The following is a 27,702-nucleotide window of genomic DNA, read 5'->3' as shown; positions in this document are numbered from 1 at the left end:
AGACCTTGTCTTCTCCCTTCCTCTCCAAGGAACCACCAAGAAGGGAAGAGAAACTAGAATGATTTCGCAAGCTCTAGTGCTTCCTATGATGTGTTCCCCAAATTCAGCCTGGGTGGAGAATGGATTGAGAGCAGCCCTGTTGAGACACCCTGAGGGTTTTGGTGGGTGAGAAGCTCGACACGAGACGTCAATGTGTGCTTGCAGCCCAGAAAGCCAGTGTATGCTGGGCTGGACCAAAAGCAGCGTGGCCAGGAGGGCAAGGAGGGGACTGTCCCCCTCTGCTCTGCTCTGCCCTTGTGAGACCCCACCTGGAGCCTGTGTTCAGCTCTGGGGCCCCAGCACCAGAAGGACATGGAAGTATTAGAATGAGTCCAGAGGAGGGCCACAGAGATGATGAAGGGGCTGGAGCACCTCTGTTATGGGAACAGGTTGAGGGAGTTGGGGTCGTTGAGCCTGGAGAAGAGAAGGCTCCAGGGAGACCTTTTAACAACCTTCTAATACCTAAAGGGGGCTACAGGACAGCTGGGGACGGGCACTTTGTCAGGGGGTGCAGTGATAGGACAAGGGGGAATGGCTTAAAACTAAAAGAGGATAGGGTTAGATGAGATATAAGGAAGAAATTCTTTACTCTGAGGGCAGGGAGGCACAGGCTGCCCAGAGCAGCTGTGGTTGCCCCATCCCTGGCAGTGCCCAAGGCCAGGCTGGATGGGGCTGTGGGCAGCCTGGGCTGCTGGGAGGGGTCCCTGGACAGGGGGCTGGGATTAGATGGGCTTTAAGGTCCCTTCCAATCCAGAACGATCTATGTGGTACTATGGAGTAGATATTTTTTTTCCTTCTTCAGCAGTTGTTAGGGTAATTAAATCAGGCTTTTGCTCATGCAGTGGTTACCAAAATGGCTCCTGCTTTTGTATCCCTCACTTAACACAACTTGCTTGATGAGATCACGCCATCACGCTAGTAACTTTGGAAGTGGTTACTCATATATGCGAGGAAGAAAATGGCAGAAACAGAATCAGTCCATTTTGGGGGTGGTTCTGCTCATCTTCAGACTGAGAGTGCTTTAGCTGTCAGAGGACCCTCCTCGAAGGCCTGCATGGCACACTACATACCTCAGTCAAAAAACACTTCATGCTGATTGCAGTAGCACTGAGACGGTCCCACAGGAATCACCAAATTGAGAAACTTTCCTTCACAAGTTAAAATCTGCTTATTAAATGTGATACAGGCACAACTGGAAGTAAATACAGGCAGATTTCAAGCTGAAGGTGAAGGTCTTTGGAGGAACAGTTGTGGAGCTGTTTTTAGAAAGCAACTTTTCCACTCAGGAAGCCCTCAGGTACTCGGTGCAACTGAAAACAGGGAGCTGCAAAGAGCAACAGCATTACCATTTGCATGGGGCTGCATCACCTTTGGATAGGAGACAGGCATAAATACACATTATTCTTTTAGTAATTCCGTGGTGGTGTTGCACAATTATGCCTTTGGTTTTCTCTTTTTAAGCTCCATGAGACACTTTGTTGAGACTTCATTGAAATTCTATTCAGTTTCATTTGACCTACTGTCACTGCACTGTCACATAAATTGGGAAGAAATCCGTCATACTTAAAATGCTTCAGAACAGCTTCTCCTTTCTAAGCCTGCAACTCCTCTGCAAGGTGATAAAACAACACATTTGAGATGAAATCCATGATAATTTTCTTTCAGGGTGATTTGATGTAGATGGTCTGGCATGCAACATTTCAAGCTTGTATATTCTTTGAGCTGTCACCTAGGCTTTTTTCTACAACTCTGATGGCTGGAAACTTCATTTTACTGTTAAATGAAACCTGAGACTCTCACGGAACCTCATCTTCGCAGAAACAGTACCAGAAAAACACAAATTATCACAAGGATCGACAATGTAGATGAGATGAGAGCAATGTACATCCCCGTGAATTTCACATCCAGGGTTTCGTTAGCAATGAAAGCAAATAGAAATGGAGAGAAGAAATCTTTACTACACGCGTTGGCTAGCCAGGCCTATTCGGTGGTGCTCTGCAGTTTCCCAGAACTATGTGATTGTCAAATACCTTGCAGTTTGGCTTCTTGCTCCAGCTCTGCCCAACAGACACATGGTGTGGGGTGTATCAGCAGCAGGTGCAGGGATCGTCTTGAAGGCCCTGACACCTTGTACGTTTGCTTCACCCATCAGCTGAACGCACATGAGATAGTCCTGATCTCTCCTACGAGCTCCATCTAAGTCAACCTCCCAGTTTGTTGTAGAGACAGAGCACTTGGATTTGGGCTGCTGATCTTCTTGGGCTCTCTTTAATTATCGCTTTCTGGCTGGCAGCCTCACTGTCAATGATCACAGAGGAAGTCATTTTCACTGGAAGAGGAAATCCATTCTGTGGTAACAGAGCCAAAAGTTTTAGGTACTCTTCCAAATTGCATTATACAGACATTTCTTTTTTGCAGGGCAATTCATTTAACCTCTCTACCTGTTTGCCCTCATCTCTAAAACGAGGAAGGCAGAACTGACCCAGTTCTTATTTCAAATGTCAAACGGTTTCAAAGCATTTTGAAGTCATTAAATAAAAGGCATTGCAAAGGGACAATGCGACGTTCCTGCCACACTATGTAACACATAACAAGAGGTAAAATACGAAATCAAGGGAAAGCTCAAATCCCTCCTGAAGCTTATAAAGGTGAGCGCTCTGCCTTCAGGTTCAGACACAAGAACTGTCTTGAACACACTACATGGATTTAGGATAAAGAAACAATTGAGCTGACAAAAAAGCAGTTGCCTGTTTCTTTGCTTGAAGAAGTTTTAGCAGTCTGATCAAAAGCTTTTGCCTTAGTGATGAACACGTACATGTACACTGGGACACACATAGCTTTGGTTCTCTTTATGAAGAATATGTTGAGTGAAGATCTGACTTGGGTCCTTCCACTTTTTCTTTTTCCTTCTCCTGTTACAACTGAAACTATTTCATCATAAAGCCTTTAATACTTTGGGAGGGAAGGGTGGTGATGAAACAGCAGTCTCGAGGAGCAGAGGATGTAATTCAGCTTTTGGACATCAGAGCAGAGCTTACTTGCATTTCCTTCACATGGCAGCTCCAGCATGCAGAACCACTGCTGTGCTGGGAAAAGGGGCACCGTCTGCCTCCGGTTATCTTAGACTGAGGCATTACTGTTGCTGATAGAAAATCATTTATGAATGTGTGAGTGCTGCTAGGGTCAGGGTGTGGGTGCGATTCCAGATCACTGCCTTGTGTGCATGACACACTCTCAGCTGAGCTGGTAGGGATTTGTAACTGGAGGAAGCTGAGAGAAGCAATCCCAAAAGCCAGATTTTAACCTGAGAATGAAATGAAACCTTGTGTATTCAAATGAAGACCTTAAAATTAAGGATCAGAGGCCAAACACGCATTTACTGTCAGGCCCTGGAAAGAAATGTGATGTGCAGAGACTTGCTGAAGCTGCTCTGGAAGCATTTCACAGGGGAAAAAAGCCAGTCCTACAATACGGAGTTTGTTACTGTAGACCCCAGTGGGGATTTTGCTGTCATTGCACAGTAGAACTACAATTCTGGCCCCTCAGAGCCCAACACTCCAAGCATGGTAAGGAATCAGGGTGGAGAGGAATGCCAACCAGAGGAAAGTTTGCAGATTTTTTTTTTTTTGTTGACTCTTTAAATACACCTAATATACAAACTGGCCAGCCCCAGTACCACACCTAGCACCCGGCACCAACCTGCTTGGCAAACTGGGCAACTGATGGCTGGTTCAGTTCCTGACACAGCACCACGGGCTGGGGCGGCTCCCAAGGAGGCTCTCCCACTTCCCCTCGCCCATCCTCATCTACCAGACAATGTCCTGGGCAATAAAACTTGTTTCATTCCCTTTTTTCTTTAGGGGAAAGGAAGACAAGACAATAACGTCTGTCTATCCAAGATCAAAAGCTTTTCCTGTGTATCCCTGCATTTATTTAGCTCACAGGAGGCGGTTCTGATCGAGGTTTGTTTTCCTCCAGGATGTTCTGTCTGCCACCATGGACTCCTGCCGGCTGTAGATCACGCAGTGTTGGTGCTCTTGAAGCTGAGCTGCAGTCACTTGGCTCAAGCCAGGGGAGTTGCTTTATCCTCTGCTGAAAGGATGTGGCATGTATTTGTAACAGCTCGGTGCAACAGTCATCCCCACCCTGTTCCCATCAGTAAACATGGAAAACAGGCCAGTTTACCAAACAGGGCCTGCCAAAAACTAACCACACAGATAAATATCCTTAAAATATTTGTTTCATGGGAATTTTACCACCGAGGGTGAAGGACATAGGCTTTACATCTCTGTTACCAGTCCTCGCTCGCCTCCCTGGGACAGGACAGGGCTGTGTTGGAGAACAGCTAGGGGTGAGGGTACTTGCAAGTAAGAGACCCCACGTCAGGCTGCAGCCAATTTGGGGAGTTCCCTGGAACAATTTTAACTTATGTTCAAGATCATTTTGATGGACAATGCTGTGGGGCTTTTCCAGCCCAAATGATTATTAAATTGTTGAAACAAAGTGAGCCAAGAATCTCAGATTACATTCCTGGGAGCTGGGCATCCTTTCGGCAGCTGGAAATCTGGCTTCTTCCAGTTGGTGTCAAAGCCCAATATTTATTTAAAGCTAGGCTTTATAGTGCTCTTTACTGTGTTTACAATATTTTCTTTCGATCTCAGGGATGCTGCCAACTCATCTTAGCCAAACATGGCTCCTGAAATCTAAAATTATTCCCTCGTCACACTCAGCCCATTTCTGGGGGACTGAATAAGGAACATATCAACTGATTTATACATCTCAGAGCTGGCCAGCTATCAGGCAAGGTTGATTGGCTGCTCCATCCCACGAACACTAAGAATCATCTATGCCGAAGCCAAAATTAGGACAGAGCCCTACCCAGGAAACAGAAATAGCTTCATTACCCCAAGGGGAGCTGAAGCCTGAGGCTGGCTGAGACACACAGGACGCCCACCCATGGCTGGGAACCAGAGCCTGTCTTGTTAACCTCACCCCATGGGGGAATGGAAGGAGGCTCAGTGAGAGGCACACGTCCTGCGGTCCTGCCAAGGAGCGGGGTTATTCCTGCTCTGCCCGCGCTGCCTGAGCAGCCTTCGAACAGCCCGGTACATCTGACTCACCAGTAACTCCAGGAGCAGACCGACTGGTCAGTAAGAAATGGCCAAGGAAGTGGATGGTGATCAGGTTTTTTGCTGGCTACTGGGGAAAAGAGCAGAAGACATTTGCTGAGAGAAGAAGGTGGATGGACAACAGAAAACAGACCCTAATGTGTGGCAGAAGAGCAGCGGGTTGGTGGGCAAGATGTGCCGGATCTTTAAGAACAGGTTGGTCCTGACAGCTGTCAAACCACAGACCCTAGAAGCAGCAGCGAGCTTGATGTTTACTCGGATAACTGCTTGATCACCAACACTGATCTGATCAATGTGTAACGTCATGAAAAAAAATAAGTGACAGGAAGAGAAGGACGGAACAAACAACTGGAAGTGAATCCTGACTTTTTTTGTGCTCAGTACGAGCCTTGGCAGTGATATGCGCAGAGAGGCATCATTAGAGAGATGTTTCATGTCAGCACACAAACAGAAGAAAGAATACTCTACAAACTGTAGAAATATAATACAGAAATAGATAGAAATGCTAAATAGATACAACACTGGTGTACAGTCTCAAGAGATGTGCCATAGTTTTGCAGGACCAATGCAGGTAGAGCAGTAAAGGTCTTTCTGTCCACCGATAGTAACAGACCCTGCACAGGGCATACTTTGAGGCATTCTTGCATCCAGGAGACAGAGTGCCATGTGCAGCAGACAGACCAAAATGTCATTGTAAGGAAGACCAGGAGGTCTGTGGCTGCTATGACAGCCTGAAGAATTAAGTGTTTACTCCTTCTTCTTTCATATCAGTGATAAAGTCCTAGTTATGTTTGCAAAGGAAAAAGAATCGCATTCCCCGCGTCTCCTCACTTGCCTTCTGGTTTTGTACTCTGAAGCCCTCACACACACACATGCACACAAAAACTAGAATTTACCTTGAAAAAACAAACAAACTAAAATCTCCCATCTGGCACATCCACCGAAGTCCAAGAGCTTGGACTTTAAGGGAAATGCAGCAGTTGAGAGTTACTAACCCTGAGCTGCAGCTCTCGTGCTTGTAATACAAATGCTTCCAACCCTGTCCTTGCCCTCACGCTGCTGTGCAGACACACCCCTGCTTCTGTCACTCAATGCATTTTTGTCCAGCTCCTGCTAAAGCTGCAGGTAGCCAGGGCAAAGTGAGAAGTTCGAGTTGCAACCACCTGCCATCACAGCGCCAAGGAAAGAAACACCTTTATGCACTGCTCATCTGCAGAGCTCATTACCACAAAATGTCACCAAAGTCAAGAGCTGCACAGCGCGGTATGCACAAAGGGAGGACCCACAGTTGCACAGAACTATGTAAAATCGTGTAGTGATAAGGAAACGTGCTGTAAGGTGTCCACAATTAGCATTTGGCTCAGGAAGAAAATTGGCTCAGAGAGCAGAGCCCATTAGGGGCAGATGGCTCCACCATTTTTACTTAATGGAGTTGTCCTTTTCCTCCAAGGTACTGCTACGATACGCCGACAGAGACAGGATACTCAATTCCATACTGATCTCAGCCGTTACAGAAATTCCTTTGTTTCTGTGTCTCAACAAGAATGGCTGTGTGTGTCGTTTGAAGAATATTTATTTTATTTATTTCCCATCTCTTCCTCCCTGTTCTCCATTTTACGGATCTATTGGCGCAAGAGTTGGATGCTTCAGCAAATGAGGTTAACCTCTGGCCATAAATTACTGCTCCCTCAGGAAGAACTGGTAATAAAAAAAGGAAACTGCCACAACTACTGCGGAGAACAGCAAAGGCCGACAGACCAAGGGCTGCGCAAATTACAAAACCACCAGCCACTGAAACCCACACCAGAACTACCTGTGTAAATAATAAAGCGTGACATAAACACACACAGAACTGCAATCAGTTTGGCCAGAACAATCACGCACATGCCAAGAAAAAGGAGCAATTTTCCCACTTTCCCTGGAGTTTGCCAGAGAATGGGTCTCAGGGCCTCCGTCACATCAGAGAGAACATGTGGCAATCAACCACTGGCAGCTTTTGCCTGAAAAGAGAAAAGATCAAATCACCTGTAGGATTGCTTTTAACTACCATGTCATGCTAGAATACCGAGAGAGCCCTTGGGAACAGTGGTCTGCCCAGGATAAATCGGAGTGAATGCACGGTGCATTGAGAGATGCCCAACGAGATTTCCATACCAAGATTGTGGGCTCAACCCACTCCATGGCTGGGACTTACCTGGGTGACTTTACAAGCCCATCTTGTGACTGTTTAAAGGCATGAGGAAGAGAGAAACAACTAATTTATGATTAATTCCCCTGAGGCATCTCACATTGACCTTCTGAGCATGGAGGGACCAAAAACTGAGTGCCATATGGAAGAAAGTTACACGGGTCAGCTTTAAGAAGGGAAAGGAAAGAGAATTAAATTTTGCAGGGCTATGGCTAAGGGAGATGCAGTTTCTGAATGAGGTTTTCATGGTCTTCATGTGGGGTTGCATGTGCAGGTGGCTTCTTACACCATCATGGTGAGAACCCAGAATGAAGCATGAGTGTGGGTGAAAACAAAACCTGAACTAAGCATGGAAATAAACAGACTCAGACACTTGGGAAATTTGTCTCAGAAAGACTTCCTACATCTCCCAAGTAAGACAGCTTTCTGCTTTGCATCTCTTCTTTTTGGGCAGATGGAAAACTCTCCTGGAATATCTTATGGGTTTATGGGAGCCAAACCCATCCCCATCTCAACAGCTCACATTTCTACAGAACTGGCCTGTTCCATCACTCCCCAGAGCTTTTTGCTCTGTAGGTGCAGAGGAAGTTATTGCTTCTTTTTTTTTTTAGCGTCAGTTTAGAGACTGACCTCAGCTGGAAAAGGTTAAAAAACCAAGTGATATGGAACAGGTTCAATGCTAGGACTGGTTAAGCAAACTGGAACTTTCCAGCCTGAAAAATGGGCAACTAAAGGAGGGAATAATGTAGGTCTATAAAAACACCAGGTGACACAAGGAGGGTGAAGAAGCACCAGGAATGGAACTGCAAAACTTGGGGAGCGGTAAATGAAACTACCAGGTGGCATGCTGGAAAGAAACCAAAGGAGATGTTACTGCATGCAACTTGCAGACAGGCTGTAGAAAACTTTCCTGTGGATCTTAAAAGCATACAGGCCCTCAAGAGGAGGTTGGTTAAGGTCATAGAAGAGAAAGCCACCAAGAGTTATTAAGCAAAAAGACACCACCTCTCACTCAGCATGTGCCCAGACAGCTGGAGGCTGGGAAACTAATCCTGGAAAAGACTATTTCCTTGCTGCCTTCTTAAATGCCTCCAATTTTAGTCACTGTGAAAGACAGGCTGATGGAGTAGATGAATCTTTGATAGGATGGACTATGGCTGCTCTTACATTCTTAAATGCTTTTGTGCTAGATGGGGAACGTTGCAGGAAGCTGCTGCTCCCTCACCTCTTCCTTTGCTGTTCCTAACTGTCTTATTTTTTATGAGCATCCTTTAGATACACGCTGCCCCACTGCAAGCATCTGCAGGCAAGCATCCCATGGGTTGTAAGCCTGCCTCTCTTCCCCTTCCTGTGCAAAAGCAGAAGGAATTTTGGAGGCCAAAGAGAAGCTTTGCTGCCTTTCTGCTCAGAACTGCATAGGCTTTGGTGTGCTATGGTGTGCGGACTGGCTGCTGAAGGTACACAGGGAGCTGGCTGCTGCCATGCTTGTTGGCTCTCCTCCTGATTTCCAGCTGCTAAATTACATTAAAAGAAGCTAGGACTGTAACTGAATAACATGACTTTTCTGCGTACTGAACTACTGGAGTTGTCAGAAGTATGCATCCCATGGAAAAGAGGAAGCCAAGATATTCATTCTGGGCAATAAAGTGTTCAGTGGATACTCACTATTAAAATTTGATCCATGTTTTTTCTCCTTTTCTAGACCATTTTTCCTATCATTTTTTTTTTTGAGAGGTTGGAGGACTGACATCAACATTGCTAGAAGATTGAAGCAGTAAATAATTCTTTATCGCCATAACATTGCAAACTACTGCGAAATCTCTATTGCTGTCCAGGCCACCACTTGTAATAAGCTACTGCCAAAGAGGATGGCAAAAAACAAGTATTAGCAGCTGACCTTGGAACATTTTGCTTGTCATTCAGGGGCACAGCTTCCTTGACTCAAAGAAGAGGACAAAGAACAGTCATATCATACAGAATTGAGTTAATATCAGAGCTGTATGAATGTCATGACATTACTTGTCAAAGGGACATCCAAACTTCAGCTTGGGTGTCTGGGGCTAGGAGAAGGGATTTGAGAGATGCTATTACTCACTCATCAAGCTGAACGTAGCATCATTTTGATGTTCATGGGACTAAAAGAAAACCTCTTCCTGAATGATATATGCTTTAACACAGGCTAATAATTTCAGTATACAATTGTTGACTGTGCTCCAACAATCTATGTAGACGACTCATTTGTTATTCAATTATATGGCTTGGAAAGACAGCTGGAGTGTATCAGCATAGCTCCACTGATTCTGCCAATATACACTAACAGAAGACGCAGCTTATATATTTTTAAACAATTTCTGTAAATCAGTGTTAGATTCCTACAGAACCTTGGTGGTTTCCTGCCTATTAAATTTTAACAGAGTGCATAAAATCGTCAGAAAGTACCCTCTGAAACTCTCTGTTACATCTCTGTATCAGCTTCCATCTGCCAGCCTCTGATACCTTTATGCATTTTAATAGTCCCTTACTACTGAAGCAGTCCCACTGGAAGTGATGGGTTTTCTGAGACCACTGCAATGCACCTATAATAGAGTAACAAAAAGCCACTGAAAGAGCATAATGGAGCCAACGTAGCTGGGGAATAGAAAGATGTAATGACTCCTACCCCCACAGGTACACCTGCAGTACAATCACATCTCCTTGAAAAGGAGATATTGCAATTTTCAAGTCCTGCACCTTGCCTCTTTCCGCATGAACTGTCATCACTATTTCATCAGGGGAGGTGGGAGTGACATTATTACCCAAAGAAGTACATTCCCTCCAGTTTGCCCCCGGGTCAGACCTGATACTCCCTGGAGTATCCCTGTTGCAATACATGTCAGACACCGAGCAATGCAATGATGAAAACTACGGAGCACAGAGAGCAGTACACAGCTGGGGACAGCACAGTAGCTGGGCAGGGACGTCGTGCAAAAGCAGTTGATGGAAGGCAAGATGGTATGGCTGAATGGGAGTCAGGAGAGCTGAGGGGAAGACTTGATTATATATGTTGGGGCCATGGGGATCTGGGGGAGAAAAAGGAATTAGAAAGTGTGGTTTTTCCTTTGGCTGATGTGAAAGCAACAGCCAAATCTTTCTAGAGCAGCTTTGCTGCCAGTGCTGGTGTTCATGCTCACTGGCTCCAGAACGCAGCATGTGGCAGGTGGAAATGGGAAGTTTGACTGTGAATCCTGCAGAAAAAAATGAAAGAAGAACTGCTTTCCTTGCTGCTCTGGGATAATGCCGGGAAGGAAGAGGCAACGCCCCTACCAACCCATGGTGCTGGCAGGATACCTCACAGGCTCATTTCCCAAAGCTGCCTCTTCCTTCAAAAGGAGTTGCTGGTTTAATCCTTCTGGGGACTAAAGATGTCACCAGTTAAATCCCAATTCCACCTGTGCAGTGTCAGTTTATGGACTGGGAATAAATCAGTGAAATTTGCTCCTTTAAAAGGCATTTATGATCCCGTAGGAATGTTATATGAGAGCATAACAGCATGGAGTAAGGGTGACACACTGTGTGGACAGAGAGAAGTGCAATTCCTCCCCTCCTTCCCAATTTTTTGAGAGATTTGGTCCTTTTCTTGAAATCTGAGTCTTGACTGAGGCAAGCCCAGAGCAGTCCCAGTGGAGCTTTCTTGTGGTCCCTTCCCAAGAACCAGCCAAAGCCTCCCAGGTGAGCTCCTCCCTGCTGCAGCAGCAGCACCACCCACCTTCACACCAAGTGCTCTCATCTTGGGTTAAGCCAAAAGCAAGGGGCTATAAATCTGAGGACGTCCCTGGACTCTGAAGAAGATGAGGAGTAAGCTTTGTGACCTCCTGTTGCCACAAACCTGTAAGTAACAAGGGACACAGCTTCAGAGCAACTCTGCAGTTAGCTGGAGATGGCAGTTTTTCCAAATGTCAGCATGGGCTCTGCACTGCATGGAGAAATGGAGCAAATCTGGCTCAAGGAGCTTAGACCCAAGAGAATAAAGACTGAGCAGCAGTTTCACGTTTTGGTTGCACTTTTAAAACATTCTGTGAGCTTAACCCTCATCAGAAGAAAGCACTACCTTGCGCACAACTGAAAAGGTTGCTGTGAGCAGAGATCTCAGTCCTAATTGCCAAACACAGCAGCCAAGAGACTAAGACAAGCATTGGTGCAAAGACACAATAAGAGGAAAGAGAAACAGAGATGACGAATGCACAAACCAGTTTTCAGAGCCTGCCCTGCTGATTTTTAAATCTTTCTTTTTCCTATTGAACACCCTTGCCACTCCTACCTTTCAGTGAGTGAAATCCCTGAAGTATTTTTCATTCTTCCCAGTGCCCAGAAGACAAGGAACCTGTATATAAAAGAGCCTTGTGGCATTGGTAGGAATGTTAAGGATTTTATAAAATAACTGATTTTTTCTTTTCTTTAAATGCTAGCAACCAGTCCATGAGAGAACAGGTGTCTGGCCTCTATAAAACATAACAGCATTTTCTTTCAGAGGCGGATGATTTTTGTCAGCATCATCTGCTACTGAGCATTATGCACAGACACAAGCAAAATTCCCCTGCCACAGCATTCATACTTTACTGTAACACAATTTCAACTCTGTGTCCTAGGACCAGTCAGTCTCATCCCTATGCCACGGCATCACAGGAGGCTGTAGTGACAACCTTCTCCCATTTAGCCCCAAAGCACATTTTCACCTTTCCAGCAAATCTCATATCTTCTGCCAGGCAGAGACTGCCTGTCCAGGATAACTACGGTATTCAACAGCCAGTGCCACTGCAGTCTGGAGCACAACTTTCACGAGAACCCTGAGTCTTCAGGATATATGCTTGACCCAGCTTTTCAGATAAGGAGGGGGAGGAAAGAAAGATTAAGTGACTTTTCCAGGAACACACAGGTGGGCTTTGGCAGAGGAGTAGTTTGAATCATGCTGCTGAACCAGAGGCTAATGCCCTGACAACTGGATCATTCCTCCCATCTGATGTCTGACATCCCGCTGAGTTTAACAGACTGCTGATGGAGACACTTGGAGAAGGAAGAGCAGCAAACAGCACGAACATATCTGACTTCGTTTACAGGCAAAATAGCAGAATGCAGTCGCTGAGAATGGCACGGTCTCGCCAGCTTTTTTTTTTTTTTTAAAGGAAACAGCATCCAAGAAGTGTGTATTTTATCTCTGAAGCTCGTGGCACAGACTGTGCTGAACCAATGGCCTGAGCACAGCTCCCCGGCTGGGGCAGTGACTCCCAGGAGACAAAGAAGAGCCTGTTGTCTCCAGCTCCGCACAGCCGTGCTGGTCCTGAGCGCTATTCCTGGCCCCGCGCTGACTCACGCGGTGACCTTGCTGAGAAAGGCTCTTACATCCAAGTCTGCCTGCCTGTTAAAGCCATCATGGTCTCCTGAGGTTGCATTCTACTCGAAGTACAGATGATGAACATGAAATATTCCTTCTGCTTTCCTTCAATACCCACCCCTGTGGCAAGTAGGAACTGGGCAGATGGATGAAGCTGTTCCACTGTCTCCCTCTGAGCTCTTCCTGCTCCTCCTTCCTTAATTTTACAATTAGCTGTGCCCACGAGTCCTCTTTTTGCAGTGCCCCAGGGCTGCACCACATCCTTCTGTCATTAGAAGGGCACACAGCAGCCTTGAGGCAGGTGCTTATTTTCTTGAAGTGCTCTCTGTTTATATTCACAGCTGTTGGCTGTCACACTCTGTGCTCTTCAGTGTGGCACCTCGTCCTTTCTGCGTAGTGGTGGCTTTGGCAAGAGGACGCCAAAGCTGCTTGCACACTGGCTGGTTGCAGAGAGGCTTTCTGCTGGGGAGCTAGGACAGGTTTGGGTTTTCTGCTTTGAGATTCCAGTCTGGCTGCTGCTGCTGACCTGTGCAAGGACAACACATGACGCTCACATTATTTTATTCCAGACGGGTCACACTTTCTTAAAAAAATGCACCATAAGCAGATTTCCTTTGCCATCTTCCTAATAACACTGTGTTCTGTTAAAGGCAAAAGGATTTTTAGAATCTAGTTTATTTACTGCTAGCTATGTTTCTTCATCTAGGGCCAGAGCCAAAACTCATTAAAGGCAGTGGGAATCTTCCTATTTACTTCTATTCACTTCCATTGGCTTTAGCTCAAGCTTTTATTCAGTGCCTCTCAGCCTGGACAATGAAGATCAGTGATGGCAGTTTCACTATCAGTGTCTTTGTGCTACCATCTCTCATTTCTAAAACCTTCAGCACAATGTCCATTTGTCTTTAGCAACTGCTTCCTTTCAGATTTCAAAAATAAGTAAGCCTATGGAAGAAACATTTCTTTTGGCTCTGCATTGGCTGAGAGCTCATTTGCAGACATTTTAATTTTGGTAGACAGTGTCTCTTTGATTCTCTCCACCATCTCAGTACACCAGCCTGCTATTTTTGCCTCACAGGCTTGGCTGCACTGAGTCATGTGGCTCTGGTTTACTTTGGAGCTAGTGTAACCAGCGATAATCTCAATGCTTGTCCTACGGAGACAAAAAACATTTCTTGTGAAATCTAGCAGAAAGATGGCATCTCGATGAAAGGACTGCTGATCTTTCAGCATATGCAACAGGAAGAAAAAATAGTGTCATGATTAAGTGGCTCTCACATCACTGCAAGCTTATCACTGCAAGCTCTACAGCTGATGAGCAGCAGCGCAGGGCTGTGGAGCTTTTTTGGATGGTCTGTCTGGTGAGTGGGACATCTGGGACAGTCCTGGTCTCTCCCCACTGGCCTTCCAGGTCAGCGCTGAAGGGAACACCTTATGCTGCTCCAGCTGCTGTTCTGTGGTTACTGCAATCACAGACAGGTAACAAACAGGTGGTGAGAATATCAGCTGGTACAGGCGGATCCAAAACTCTTCGCTGCAGGGAAGGCTGGAGTGGGGTGCAGCATCTGTAATACAGTTACTAAAAATCTTCAGATGAAGCATCAGTAATGCTCAGCGATGAACTGGGGCACAGTGCCCCTCTGGTGCCAAGTTAAAAAGCTCATGGCGCAAGAGCCCAGCCCTGTGTTGTGGGCTGAATTAACCCTAACACTTTCATGATCGATGTGGCTAGTGTCTTGATTAATGCCAGCACTCTGGAATCACTAGTGTTTTTCTGTCTTGACACTGCCAATGCCTACCTGTGCTTTTTCTTCCTCTCAGACTTTTCTCCCTCCACTCCAGTGACTTGAGTCAGACAGTTTTAAGTGGTGAGCATGCTTTGCGGATGTATGCAGGAACTTTACAGGGAATATCTGCAGAATACGACGGACGTGCACCATGTTTATCATTCTCAGCCTTACTGGTAGAAAAATCCTGCTTTATCCTGAAAGAGAGAGAAAGTGTAAGAGGGAATTAGAATCCAAAGAAAAACAAATAAAACAAGCATTCTTGGTCGCTCGCTCTGAGGCCTACAGCTGGATGAAACCCATTTTTCTCACACTTTGAAGTTCACATTCTGGAGAGGGAAAACCTTTCACATGAAATCTGGCCCCTGACTGAGGAAGGTCGCTGCAAGGAAAAGATTTGGATCAAAGTACCTCAGAGGGATGGAATATTTTTCTTACCTCAAATGCTGTGTGTGGCTGAAACCTGGCTCATGAATTTCTTCCTCATTAGGTGGGTATCTTTGTCTTTCTGCCACAGACTCTAGCAGAACAAAAGTGATCAAACCCTGTGTCGGTCTCCTGTTGTTGGTGGCTATTTATTTTCCTTAACATTTCTCGTTTTGTACTCTTGGCTCAGAAGCCTGTCTAGTGCTCCAAACCACTTAATTCTTCCTAAGAGCTGTATGGGCCCAAGGCCTAGATTATATTTATAAACTGTAAGGATCTCCCCAGGCAGCCTCAGTTATAAAGGATTTGAGTCAAACAGCTACAAGGAGATGCTCAAAAACAACCTCACAGAGGAAACACAAAGAGATGGAACATCACACATTTCCCGTGTTAAAGTTTAAAAAAGCAGACTACAGTTCAAAGCGACAAATAATGGGAGGTGAGTAATCTTTATCCTTTAATCTCCGGTTTCCAGCAGAAGGATGAAATGTTCTGCTTTCTTCTGGTGTCTGAACATATCTGTTTAAGAGGTGTTTTCAGGCAGGTCCACACATTGTTCCACCACTGCAAGTGCCATGAAGATTGTCTGAGGGGAGAGTGTCAGGGCGGGCTGGGACTGGGGCTTGGATGGCTGTGGATGCAGGCAGTGACGATCCTCAACTGGACAGCAAGGGAAGAGCCTGCCAAGATGCTAGGCAGGGGTGGATAATAGGCCCTCTGGAAAAAAATGCCTCATCCTTGACAGTTTTTAACCAAAAATATGATTGCTTGGAGTATGTAATTTATACTTTTGCTTTGTTGTTGCTGTTAAAGTGACTGACAGGCCTCTTCCAGCTTTGCTTTGTGGCTTTGGATGATTCATTAAACCCTTCTTTGGCTTCTTTTCCCTTCATGTACGCAAGAGAAAGGTGCACTGAGGCTCTGTTAAGGACTGTATGTGCTTCCTGCCCAGCCCCTCTGAAGCTGCCATCCCACAGAGGAGCACCAAGTCATGAGAAACATGCCCATGGCTCCGCTGGCCCCACATCTTTTGCTATCAGGCTTCTAATTGCCTATGTGCTACCGTGTATTTGAACAAAGCTGTGCAGGAAATGTTTTTCCCAGCTAGAGAAACATTTTGTCCCCATTCTGTGTTTGAGCCAAATAGGGTTTGCATGAAGCCTTTTCTTCCTTTGTTTCCAAAACAAAGGAAGGAATAAGAAAATGTGTCTAAAAGAAGCCGAACGCAGAGGCCAAAGGGCCGTCAATGGACTTGTTGAACAGAGGACTCCTACAAAACATGAGAAATCACAGTAAAGGTGATTTAGCCTAATTCAGGCTAGAGTCTTGAAATCAGACCTTGCACACAAAACATCACAAAGTAGGACGCGAGGCTGGGACGGTGCTTCCTCTCCCAGCAACTGCATCCCAAGCAGAAGTAATTCCAAGCTGAGTCTTCCCACAGAAGGTTTCTGTTTTGATAACATGCCATTTTCCAATGAAAAATATTTTCATCAAAAAGTTCCCCACCCTGTTTGCGCATAGACTGCCAATGTTAACTTGTCTTTAGATCCCCAAGGGACTACAGGATGTGTGCAAATAAAGACAGCCTGACCAGACTGTGGAGAGAGGCACACCCAGCGACGGCCTCGCAGCTCTCCTCGAGATTAAGGCAGCTACTGTTGGCAAAGCTTCTCATCTGTGCGAGGGATGAGGTGGGACTGGGGATGGGCAATGTACCCGGTTAACTGGCTTAGGGATCCATATGTAGCCAGCTCCATGCCTGTCCTGTAAGTCAGCATACGCCTCCAAAGCACCCATCAAATACGCGGATGAATTCATGCACTGTTTTATCCCAGAACGACGCAGCCAAGTGCAAGGCACACTTGCAATGTCCTGCCTATTTCCACCATCTCGTCTGGGTGCTCAGATTTACAGGACATGGTAAGCCATACATCCAAAAAGGGCTCTAAGTCCTCTTAGGAAAATGATACAGAATTCCCTGATACAGCACACTGAAATGAAAATCCATGGGCCTGCCAACTCACAGTCCTTGAAGGCAGTCACTACCCTTCTCCTCACCTACCAAAGACCACAAGCACAGAAAAATGTCTTTAAGTTCACTGGCATGTTCTGCTCGCTTCTCTTTCTGTTGGCACATAACAAAACTCAGCTCTGGAAGCCCAAGCCAGCACTCACTAGTGCAGCACATAGCTGTGACTATCAGCTCTCTCCAACAGAAAAGGCAAGAGCTGCTTTGGAGAATGCATCTATTTTGCAGAACAAGCCTCTGGTTGGGATTGTTGCCCTCAAGCTGATAGGAAAGGCTGTCTTTGCCTTAAAGTGCCTCTACACGAAGGCACTTCATGTAGAGGTCAATGCCATCCATGGACAGAACATCCTCCAAGGGATGGCCAAGCAAGCTGCATGGTCAGAGCCTCCCGTCAGTGCAAGTTTTTCGTAGACTGCCTTGGCCCTACAAAACACACAGCGCTTCATGATGCACGAGGCCATAGCTCTGATATTCTGGCCAAACTCTTACAGGTTATTGCTTTCCATCCCAGTTGCCTAGTATTTCCACCAGACATATCTTCACTTCCTTGTTACTATTATTTTATTTATTTATGACCACACTGATACAGCTGCCAGGTGCCTTTGCAAAGGTAAAAGCATTTAATTAGGGAGTGAAATAACCTTTTCTAGCCCTACTTCAATTCCCATGAGTATTGTGAGGCAAAGACATTTGTCAGTACTAGTAAGGAGCTTTGCGTTCCTCAGATGGAATAACTGTCACAGCAAAATGAGTTGTACTATTATGAAGAGGTTCTAGTCCAGTTAGCAAATTGCTTTTTCCATCTGTAGAAACGGAATGTGCTGTTGTGTTAGGGAAGTCTGCTATACTTAGGGTTGCTATAGGCATACGAGGATGCTCATGAACAAAACTTGTCATTCTTACAACCTCTTTTTTTTTTGGCTTTGCATATTTTGAGGGGAAAAAATAAAAATAATCCCCAGGATCATTTGGCCAGGTTCTTACACTGAATTACTTGTGAAACTACACACTACAGGCATTTAGTCTCCATTAAAAGATCAGTTAAGTTTATCAACAAATAAAAGACTATCTGGGGCATGACATAAACAAAACATAATTTGTTAGCAGTTGTTCAATAGCCTCAAACGAATTCTTAAACACCTCCCTGTAAACTAAAAATACAGTTCAGTTCTTTAACTAAGCTAGAATTTCTGTTCTTTAGTTAAGCTTCATATATGATTCGTCTTTACTATTATCCATAACTATTTAAAAGTCCATTACTGCAACACAGATCTGGAGGAAACTGTATGTTCTAAAAAATAATTTTACGCATAGAAAATGCATTTGTCATCTTAAGGATGATCTGGGCCTTGATACGAAAATTAGCATTAACTGGTTTGGATGCAGCTCAAGGCAAGGGAGGTATTGCCTTGAGTTTTTCCAAGGGCATTTACAATTCTTCAATTTGTTCCCAATGGGGTAAAATGTCGTTCCAATTTCCTTAGGTCATCTGTAGTAGCAGTTATTTAATATACCTAATCCTGTTCCCAATAACCCAGTTGCATCTACCCTTTTTAGAGACCAGCTAGGGTTAAAGAGAACTTTTTGTCCCACATTTTTAATTATATAAGGGCCTGTGCTGAAGATGGAAGGAGTCAGATTAACGTAAGGCCGAATTGGTATATTCTTTTTTGTATTGATAATTCTGTGCCTCTGTAACCCCAAAAGACAGCCTTGAAGTTCAGCCATTCTTAGAGAATCATTCCAACTCCATTCATCTTTGGAAAATATTTTGTTTCCACGTAGAACTAAAGTAGAGAGATTTAGGTCCTTTTTGTTTTGAGATGTTCTAGGGCTTGTCCTGTACTGTGACAATGCATGATTAGATGTCACGGTGAAACACCTCAGCTCCATGCACAACCACAGCAGCTAAGTTTCCTTTAAGGCCTGTAGTTGCATCAAGGTCAGGGTAAAGCACGGCTTTATTAATCTAAACTGTTGGTTTGCGATTCTCCAGCTGTCCACATGCAGTTCACTCAGGATTGTTGTGAACACAAAAGAAAATAAAATATGCTTGGTTGTATTCAACCGGCAGGGTTCGGAAGAGGGTGAAATAGCAATCTTTGACTTCCCATGTGTAGGGAGTAGTTAGCACCATTGCTACTGTTAGATGCACAGAAGGCTTTCACTATCTCTGCCATGTTTGGAACTGCGGCAGTCAAAGGTGTGGTGTTAGCATTTAACTGTCTGTAATCCACTGTAAAACGCCATTGCCTGGTTGGTTTCTTTACCGGCTACACCGGTGAATTGTAAGGTGAATGAGTCCTTTTAATAATGCCTCTTTCTTCCAGTTCTGTTACCACCCCATCAATCCCCATAAGTGCTGCTGCTGGCAACAGATATTGCCGAACATCAGTGATTTTAGTGGGGGGTAAGGGTATGGATACTTGTAACAGACTCAATCTCACTGTGCCTGAATCCCTTTGATGTGCCATGAAACTCCACACAGTTCCATCAGGGAGTTTCCACACACGGCCACGCAGTATGTCAAATCCTAAAACAGTATATGCAGCACCAACTAGTACTTCTGCTCTGATTAATTTTTGTTCCCCTGGCAGCCAGAGTGAAATTTTTGCGGTGGGGCATTGTGCACCATCGATTCCTGTGAATTTAACCCTGCGTCGACCAGGTGTTATGCTCAGGGTTTGTGCTGTCTCATGTGTAATTACTGACATTTGGGTCCCAGTGTCAATAAGAAAATTTACCAATATTTTTCGGGGTCCAACGGGAATGGCAATGATAGGGTCAGAGTGTTCATTAGAGAGCCATTGAATTGTTAATACCCGCCGAGCAGGGTGGCTCACTGCCCTCCCCGGGGATAGGAGTTTTTTTGCTGAGCTACTGCCTCCTCAATTGGGCTCAGTGCAGAAGTTGCAGTTTCCTTATGGGTTGGGGGTTTTCTGGTTAGGCAATTCTCCCCAGCTGGAATATTTTTCTTACCAGAAATTGGACTAATGTACAGAGGTCCTCCATAGAGGCACCACGCAAGAATGGTCAGGGTGCGTACAAAGCTAGGGCCAATCAGGGAGTCCATGGATGAAAGGGGTTAATCGAGCTGGGTCAATAGGAGATAACACTGGGGATTTCCTGAACTCATCTCTTTCATATATCGCCTGAATGCAGGCTGCTCTCTGTACTGCTACAGCCAGGTCAGAATAGCTTGTGGCTCTAATTTCCAGTGGTTCCCCTCTCTCCTGGGGATCTACACCACTTGCCCAGTATGCAGCCCGTGCAGTTATAGAGTATTTATGGTCTCCTGGTGTGGTGGTTAAAAATACTCCAGGTCCCCAAAAGCCTCCTGCCCCTTCCTTACTCAACAAAATTTGATCTGCTCCTTCAAGAGAAACTCGCCACACACGATCAACTTCCAATTCTCCTGACTGCCTTGAGAACTTTTCCTGTATTTTAACCAACTCTGCTGGTGACCATGAAATCGTTCGCACAGTAGGGCAGATTTCATCATCATCATCAATGGTAGTCTCAATTTTAACTAAAGGTCTCAAGGAAATCAATTGAGGTTCAGAATCAGCGATCTCTTTGACATCATCATCACTGTCAAACCAAAAATCACCATCCCAGCTTTCAGGGTCTGCACTATGCATCAATCTACGATCCTGCTTAACCGGAGCAGAAGGCTGTATTCTATTTAACAGATGACTAAACCGCTCCAGCAATTGTTTAAGATGATTATTCTCACTCACAAGTTTATCATTTTCAGTCACAAGTTTATTATTCTCATTCAAAAGTTTATCGTTTTCATTAAAAAGTTTATCCATTCCGATTCCTAATGTTTTTGCCGTCTCCCTTTCGAAGGCCAATGATGACTTCAACACCTCATTCTCTGATTTCAAAGCTGTATATTCCACATCAGAAATCAGTTTGGGAGCAGGAGTTTCCTTAGCTTCCTGCTGAGCACAAGACAAACAGACATCTAACACAGCACAAATCACACCTTTACTCTTTCGTTGTCTGATCTTTCGTGAAGCCTGACACTGCTCAATACTTTCTACCACTTTCTCTTGATTTTCCAAAATTTTTGGGCCCACTCCTTCCCCACCTGGGAAGGGAAACATTTGCATTTTTGCAGCAGTTCATCCATAGCAATCCTGCCGACTACGCCGATTTCTGTCACGTTAAGGGGTGTAGCCGATTAACCGTTATGGGTCCGGTCGGATTCAGGGTACTGAAATATCACAATCACAGATTCACCAATAACGCATTAACCGATATGGGTCTGGCCGGATTCAGAGCACTGAACTACCATGGTCACGGATTCACCAATAACGTATAACCGCCCTTACTCTAGTTGCGTTCAGTGAGAACTATCACGGCTAGGAACAATGCAGTTAAGTGCAATTTATTACAGCAACAGGTACACAGGTTCTTTGGGTTGCCGGCGATAATTTACTGTCTGCAAAAGCAAGCTAGCATGCATGAAATACACAGGTGTGCAGCCTGGAAATTAACGTGTTAAAAGGCACAAAGACTCTACAGAGATTTCTAAGTTTCCGTGGAGACATACAGTACAACCAAGTGTTCAAATCTCACCCAAAGGCATCCCAGTGGGGGAAGGAAGAGAGGCTCAGCCCATCGACTGAACCCAGGGGTCAGGAGGTCCTCGGGATGGTGTATTCCCTTGTGATGGTATCTCCCCTGACTGTGGTATCTTCCCTAACGATAGTATCTTCCCTAACATCCCCTCTCTCTTAGGCCAATTTATATTATTTTCCATCTTTTAGGTGGAGCTTGAGTGACTCTAGTCAAGCATATCTTAGTTATGATTGGTGAAAAGTTTTCCCGTCTCCATTTAAAAGAATAGGCTCCAAGAAATTCAGAGCGCGTGCTCAGTGAGGGGTGGTCGCACCTTGGAGGCAGATAGCTTTTGAGATGGAGATGTGTTTTGGTATTATAATGATATTATAACGAGCAAAAGTACACTAGAGTACAGCATTTGTCAAAACATGACAGGTCGATGGCCCAGGGTAGCAAAAAGTATGGCTTATCGGTCTCGGTGTGCACAAGAACAATCGAGTCCCCCACCTGGTCACAGAGCCTAGCCGTGGTGTCTCCACTCCACTCTATGCTCCATACTGTTCCTTAGAGCCAGCACACCAGGTTCCCCCAGTGCTATAGCATCTAAGGTTGGAAGCCTAGGGAATGCTCAGGTAATGCAGCATTACCCCCACCATGAAAGCCCCTTCAATGCTGTACATTTTCTTTAAAATGTGAATATTAGTTTTATTTTCCTACTTACTTTAGGTAATTGCACCACATAATAGGCAATGGAAACTTCATAATACCCTGGTTGTAGTTCAGTTTCATTAAAACCCATGATATACATTCAGTATAAGGTCTAATACACCTGCTATTTTTCTCTTCTTCTTTTGAAAAGAAACTGAGCTAGAGTAACAAAAACTCCAAACAAACCCTGCCATTCAGCTACGGAGATTGACAGTGCTTTACTGCAATAGGTCATTTAACCCCAGTATCTCATTTGTGGCATTACTGGGAGTGCCAGTCTGTGTGAGTAGCTGTAGAGCTCCCACCACTCTCTCATTATCAGTAGAGTGTAGTGGTTTGTGTATGTAAAAAGCCATGCAACTGGGATGTGCATTTAACGATAGCACAGAACAGCTCCCTCCTGTCACCTGAGTGCCGGCTGCATTTCCAGAAGCATTCCTTTCATGAGCAGGGACATCTCCCAGGACACCTGGCACCAGCTCAGCACAGCTTCTGACCCTCACAGCTGCAGGTGCACCAGCCCAGGAGGCACCTGGGGCTAAAGCAGCAGCGCTGGAGCAGGAAAGGACTCTGTTGTCCTGGGGCGGAGGTGAAAGGGGAAGCATCTGCGAGTCCTCTTCCAGAACCACGCTGAAGGAGCACTCGCCCCTGCTCCAGTCCTGCCTGGCGTGGCAAGAGCAAAGGTACGTGGATGGGCTGGAAAGCTCAACATGTGGGTGGATCTGTCTACACCCAAATGCCTGGAGACAATTCTTGGGTGACACAGAAGCAGCTGTTATGAGAAACCCATGAGAGATTATGGGGGCAGCTGAGTTGTTTACATATTAACAAAATTAGAGCTGCCCAGAATGTCCTACTCAAACAAGAAACCTTTCTCTGTGCCCCAAGTGCATGGGGTGCGCTAGCAGCGGCTGCTGCAACTTGCAGGCAGCGGGGCAGGGAGCACAGGGGTGGCACTCCAGCAGGACAGACACACGGAGCGGCACCGGGAGAACCCAAACTGCAAAATAACCAGGGAAAGGGAGTAAAGAGAGTGCTCCAGCGCTTCTCGGCAGTATTACCCTGTGCTCCCTGTGCCGGGAGGGGATGCTGACACCTCGGGCACCCTTCTGCCTTTCAGGGGAAGTGGGGGCAGGCCAGGGGGGGGATGTTGCCACCTGATGCTAGCGCAGCTCCAGCTCTGCAGGGCAGGGAGGCAGCGGGTCACAGCTCGGCTCGTTCCTTTGCCCCATCTCAAGCAGCAACAGGAAATCCAGGAGCTCTGTAAAATGACAGGGAGAGAGAGAGAGTGAAGTCCCTTCGCCTGGTGACGTCTCTCCTTCCTCTTTTTTTTTTTTTTTTCCTGTCCCTATAAAGAATCCCGGGCTCGCATCAAACTTCCCAGTGAAGGCAAACCGGACCCGGAGGGGTGGGGGAAAAGGAGGAGAAGAAGCCCTTGGGCGGGCTGCGGCCATGCCCGAGCCCCTCGGGGTGTCCCCCGGCAGGTGACAGGACGGGACAAGGGGCTCGGCCCCGCCGCACCTGCGCCCCCATCCCGGCGGCCACCTCAGCCCCGGCTCCAGGCGGAGGAGACCTCGGCAGCAGCGAGCTCGCCGACCGCAGGACTTTATTATATCGCACTTTATTATTATTCTGGTTTTTTGTCCAAGTTTCCGGGGGGTTTGCTCAGCTTTGTAACCCCTTGCGTTACTCCGCGCCGTAACTGCCTCCCACCCCCTGAATTAAAAAACCGGGGGAAAAAGAAAACAAAACGAGGAATAAAGTTATCCCGGATTTAAAAACAAACAAACAAACTTTAAAACCTGCACCTCGAGAAGAAAAGACGGCGAACCAGCCCCGCGGCGCCAGGATGAGGCGGTGACCGGCAGCGGCAACTCGCTGCCCGCCGCGCTCTGCCCCTCCCGCCCCGCTCCGGCCAAGCTCTCCGCCCGGCCATGGCCCCCCGGCCCAGCGCCGCCACGGCCGCCTGCGCCCTGCTGCTGCTGCTGACGCCCGGTAAGAGCCCGCTGTCCCCGGGCCGAGCCCCGCCGGAGGGGTCCGGCACGCGGCCGGGGCCGGCGGCACCCGGCGCCGCCTCAGGGAGCGGGCGGGCGGGCGCCAGGGGGCGCCGCGGGGTCTCCCCGGGAGCGGGCGAGGGGCGCCGCCCAGGTCCCCTGAGGGGAGCTGGGGGGTCCCGGTGGGGTTGGGGGGGTCCCTGTGGGGCTTGGGGAGTCCAGGGGTAACCCAGAGGGTTTGGCATTTCGGCACTGCTCCGTGAAGTTACTTCGTTGGCACGTGCTGGGTGAGGGGGGTGAGGTGTTAGGTAGCGGGGAGTTGCTTCTGACGGCAGTTCTCCGTGAGTTTTGTTGGGTGGTGGATGGGTTTCACAGTACACTTAGCATGTTACAAGCCTTTTGTGGTTTAGTTTCATGAGGTGGACACACTGAAGCATCCTTGGTTTTCTTGGCTCCACTCAGAGATGTGTTCCTTCTGCAGAAATGCTCCCGGGCTGGCTGCACGGTGCTAGCCCAGTGCATTTCACATACCCCCTACAGCATCTTCCCCACAGCTCCCTGCACAATAAACAGTTATCCTCAGTTCATGCTGCAAACTGCCTTTCCAGCTTTTCCTGAAAAAAAATAAAAAATGCTACCACAAATGGTGCAGGCCAAAGAGCCCTCCATGGCCAGCACTCTGGTGACCCTTGGGCCGAGTGCCCCAGTAAGGCTGGTGCTGTGGTCCCATGCCGCAGGGGACACCAGGACCTGCACCCCGAGGTGCACCTGGTGGGGAACAGGGAGCCTGTGTGTCCCTCGGGGGGGTCCTGTAACTGCTCCACCTGGCCGACACGTGTGTGTTAACTGGCAGTTAACGCACAGGCTGGAAGAGCTGCCCGTAGAAGGCGCGTTACCAGAAATCCAGCCTGGAGTTTCACAAAGGCATAAATCCCCATGGACTTCTGTGGATCAGAGGGAGATGACAGCAAGTGTTTGGCAGAATGGAGAAAGCACATCTTGCCACAAGCATTCCTGAAGTGGAGCACGGTGCAGTGGCACCCAAGTGGCTGGGTGAAAAGGTTGGCTAGAGATGGTACCCACACTGCAGTGCTGCCTTGGTTCTTCACTTACCAGCACTGCTTTCCTGGCACTTTTGGTGCTAGTAACTTTGGAAGTTGGTCCAGGCTCACCTTCTCATCAGTGCCAGGCAGAGAGGAGGCAATGTCTGCATCCAGTGAGAAGGAAAGGAAGACAGGCACATCGCTAACTGTCCCTGTAGGCAAAGGCTGATGATGGATTTGGAAGCAGCATTATGGCTGTCAGACCTTTGTCCATCATTAGGAAAAGAATCTGTTAGCACAGTGTCTGTGTGCCCTAATTAGGCTGGAAGCCAAACTGAAACAGGGCCAGGAAGTTGGAGGATTCTGGATAGCACTGATGTTAGTGAGGTATTAACTCCTCAAGCCACCTTTCCCTCAAAGTTCATCTCCAGCGGTGAATTGAATCAAACTTTGTTTGACCTCCCAAGGGACAAGAGGCAGGGATTTGTCCTGCAGGCTGTGGGTTAAGCCTTCTCTGGGATCTTTCTGGTCAAAGTTAGGCAGAGGTACGCTGAAGAACTTGAACCTGATTCAAACCCAATCATCTGCAGGGCAGACAGAAGATTTTGCAACGGTGATAGACGTTGCCCCTGAGGTGCTGAGTGAGGGCAGTGCAGCTGCCCAGCCCCAGGGGCACCTCCCTGGTCAGGACTTCCAAGGCGCCCAAGAGAAAGGGAACACTCATGGCCCTTACCAAACCTCAGCAAGGGAGCTGGAGTGCCTTCTCCTTCTGTATCAGTGGTTACAGCCGCTGTGTCGTTATGTCCTGCTTTGCAGCTCAGCAGATCACCTACGTGGGCCAGGGATACCAGAGGACAGAAGTTGTCCATAGCCGTAAAATTGATCCAGATCAATGGGTGGTCTTCTTCAGAGAACTCCTGTGCAAGGAGGATCATTTGCTCCACGTCCGTGTTTAGCAGGGAGGAGAGACCGTGCAAACTTCATCCCAACAAATTCCTGCCTCATCTTAAAATGTAGCTTCAAAACATTGTATGTGTCTTTAAATTTCCTAAGACAGTTCTACAGGTATCATGAAATATCCACTTTCTTTTCATTTATTACAGAGCTTATTTCAAACTCTTTCTTGTACTAGTTAGGGGCTTTCTGCTAAAAACTTTTTACAAAGTAATAATAGTTGTGGAGATGCCAACAGCTGGCACAAGTTTTAGGTAGGCCTTTAAAAAAAAACATCTGAAAAGAATTATTGATGCTGGCAATACCTTCTGTAGTGTCTTTCGCTCCTTGGTATTATCATCAAAAAGTTTTTAATATATAAGCTTTCCAAATAACTTTTCCGGTATTGGAATAAACATGGTAATTTCAATGATGTAACACTGGAAAACTAACAAGATTCAAGAATTAAAATTGGGTCCTGCCTGATCCCTTTGAAAATGAAGCAAGTTTGGAGTTTAACATTTTTATTTGTTTCATTTTGCAACTTCTTCTACAAACAGACCTACAAATATACCAGGAAAGGCAATTTAGCTTACTAACAGATGCATTTCAAATGTGCCACATGTCAAGAGCTAATCGAAAGCTTCGGGAGCTCAGAACCCTGCAAGCTTTCCAGCGAGGATGCCCAGTGCATGTAGCCAGAAGCACTGCAGAGCCGGCGGTGCACTGTTGCAAAGGCAGAAGCATCTAGGGTATGCTTCTGCCTTCCTCTGAGGCAGCCAGTGCTGGGAAGTGGAGGATTGGATAGCCGACAATATGGGCTGTTGATCGGTTCTAGTAAACCAAAAATGTGTCTCTTAATTGGTGTTATTTCTAAACATTTGCTTTACTGTGGGAAAATGTTATAAAAAGCAAAGGAGACTTTTTATAAGATTGTGATATATGAGCTTCTCTGCCTGAAGCTGCCACTTTCAAAACCAACTGGAAATCTCTTACACTAATTCATCTATTTAAGGCAAGGAAAAAAATGCAAAGTATTTCTGAATACTCCCCAAGCTTCTAAAAACCAGCATCGTACCCAAAAGAATACTGAGAATACAAACCAGATTGTTTGTTGAAGGTTTCTCTTACAAGAACTTAACATATCTTCTTTTAAAATTTCAAAAATATTTATCTGCACACATTTCCCCTTTGGTCTGCCAATACACATGAATCTAAATAAGAGCAACAGTGTACATTTGAGTTGTCTCTACTCCTTTCGTACGGTCTCTGAATTGCTCGCTGTAAGATGAAGTATTTGTGCAAAGCAGTAGTTCAACCCAACTCTGTCTGAAGTAATACATCGAGTCAGGCTGTATATACAATATGTGTATTGCCGGCAGGTTACCTTATTGCAAAAAGTTTCCAACAAGCACGGGAGATTTCTTAGGTACAGTCAGTGGTACGTGATCTGCCTTTTTTGTAAATTTGTCTTCCAAACTGCCAG

The 27,702-nt window shown here is 46.3% G+C and overlaps 1 protein-coding gene across 2 annotated transcripts in view; it reads left to right on the top strand.

Moving 5' to 3' along the window:
• Positions 1 to 23,615: 23,615 nt before the first annotated feature.
• The window catches only part of LOC106038554 (vascular endothelial growth factor receptor kdr-like), a 137,260-nt gene continuing 133,173 nt past the window's right edge, over positions 23,616 to 27,702 (top strand). For both annotated transcript variants that reach the window (XM_048070545.2, XM_048070544.2), the window contains exon 1: positions 23,616 to 24,241. In XM_048070545.2, the coding sequence (XP_047926502.2) occupies positions 24,181 to 24,241 (61 nt within the window). In that variant the 5' untranslated portion in view covers positions 23,616 to 24,180. The remainder of the gene's footprint in view (positions 24,242 to 27,702) is intronic.

The sequence above is a fragment of the Anser cygnoides genome, chromosome 13, assembly GCF_040182565.1.
Source record: "Anser cygnoides isolate HZ-2024a breed goose chromosome 13, Taihu_goose_T2T_genome, whole genome shotgun sequence".
Taxonomy (NCBI): Eukaryota; Metazoa; Chordata; class Aves; order Anseriformes; family Anatidae; genus Anser; species Anser cygnoides.
This window is presented reverse-complemented; position numbering and strand designations above follow the sequence as displayed.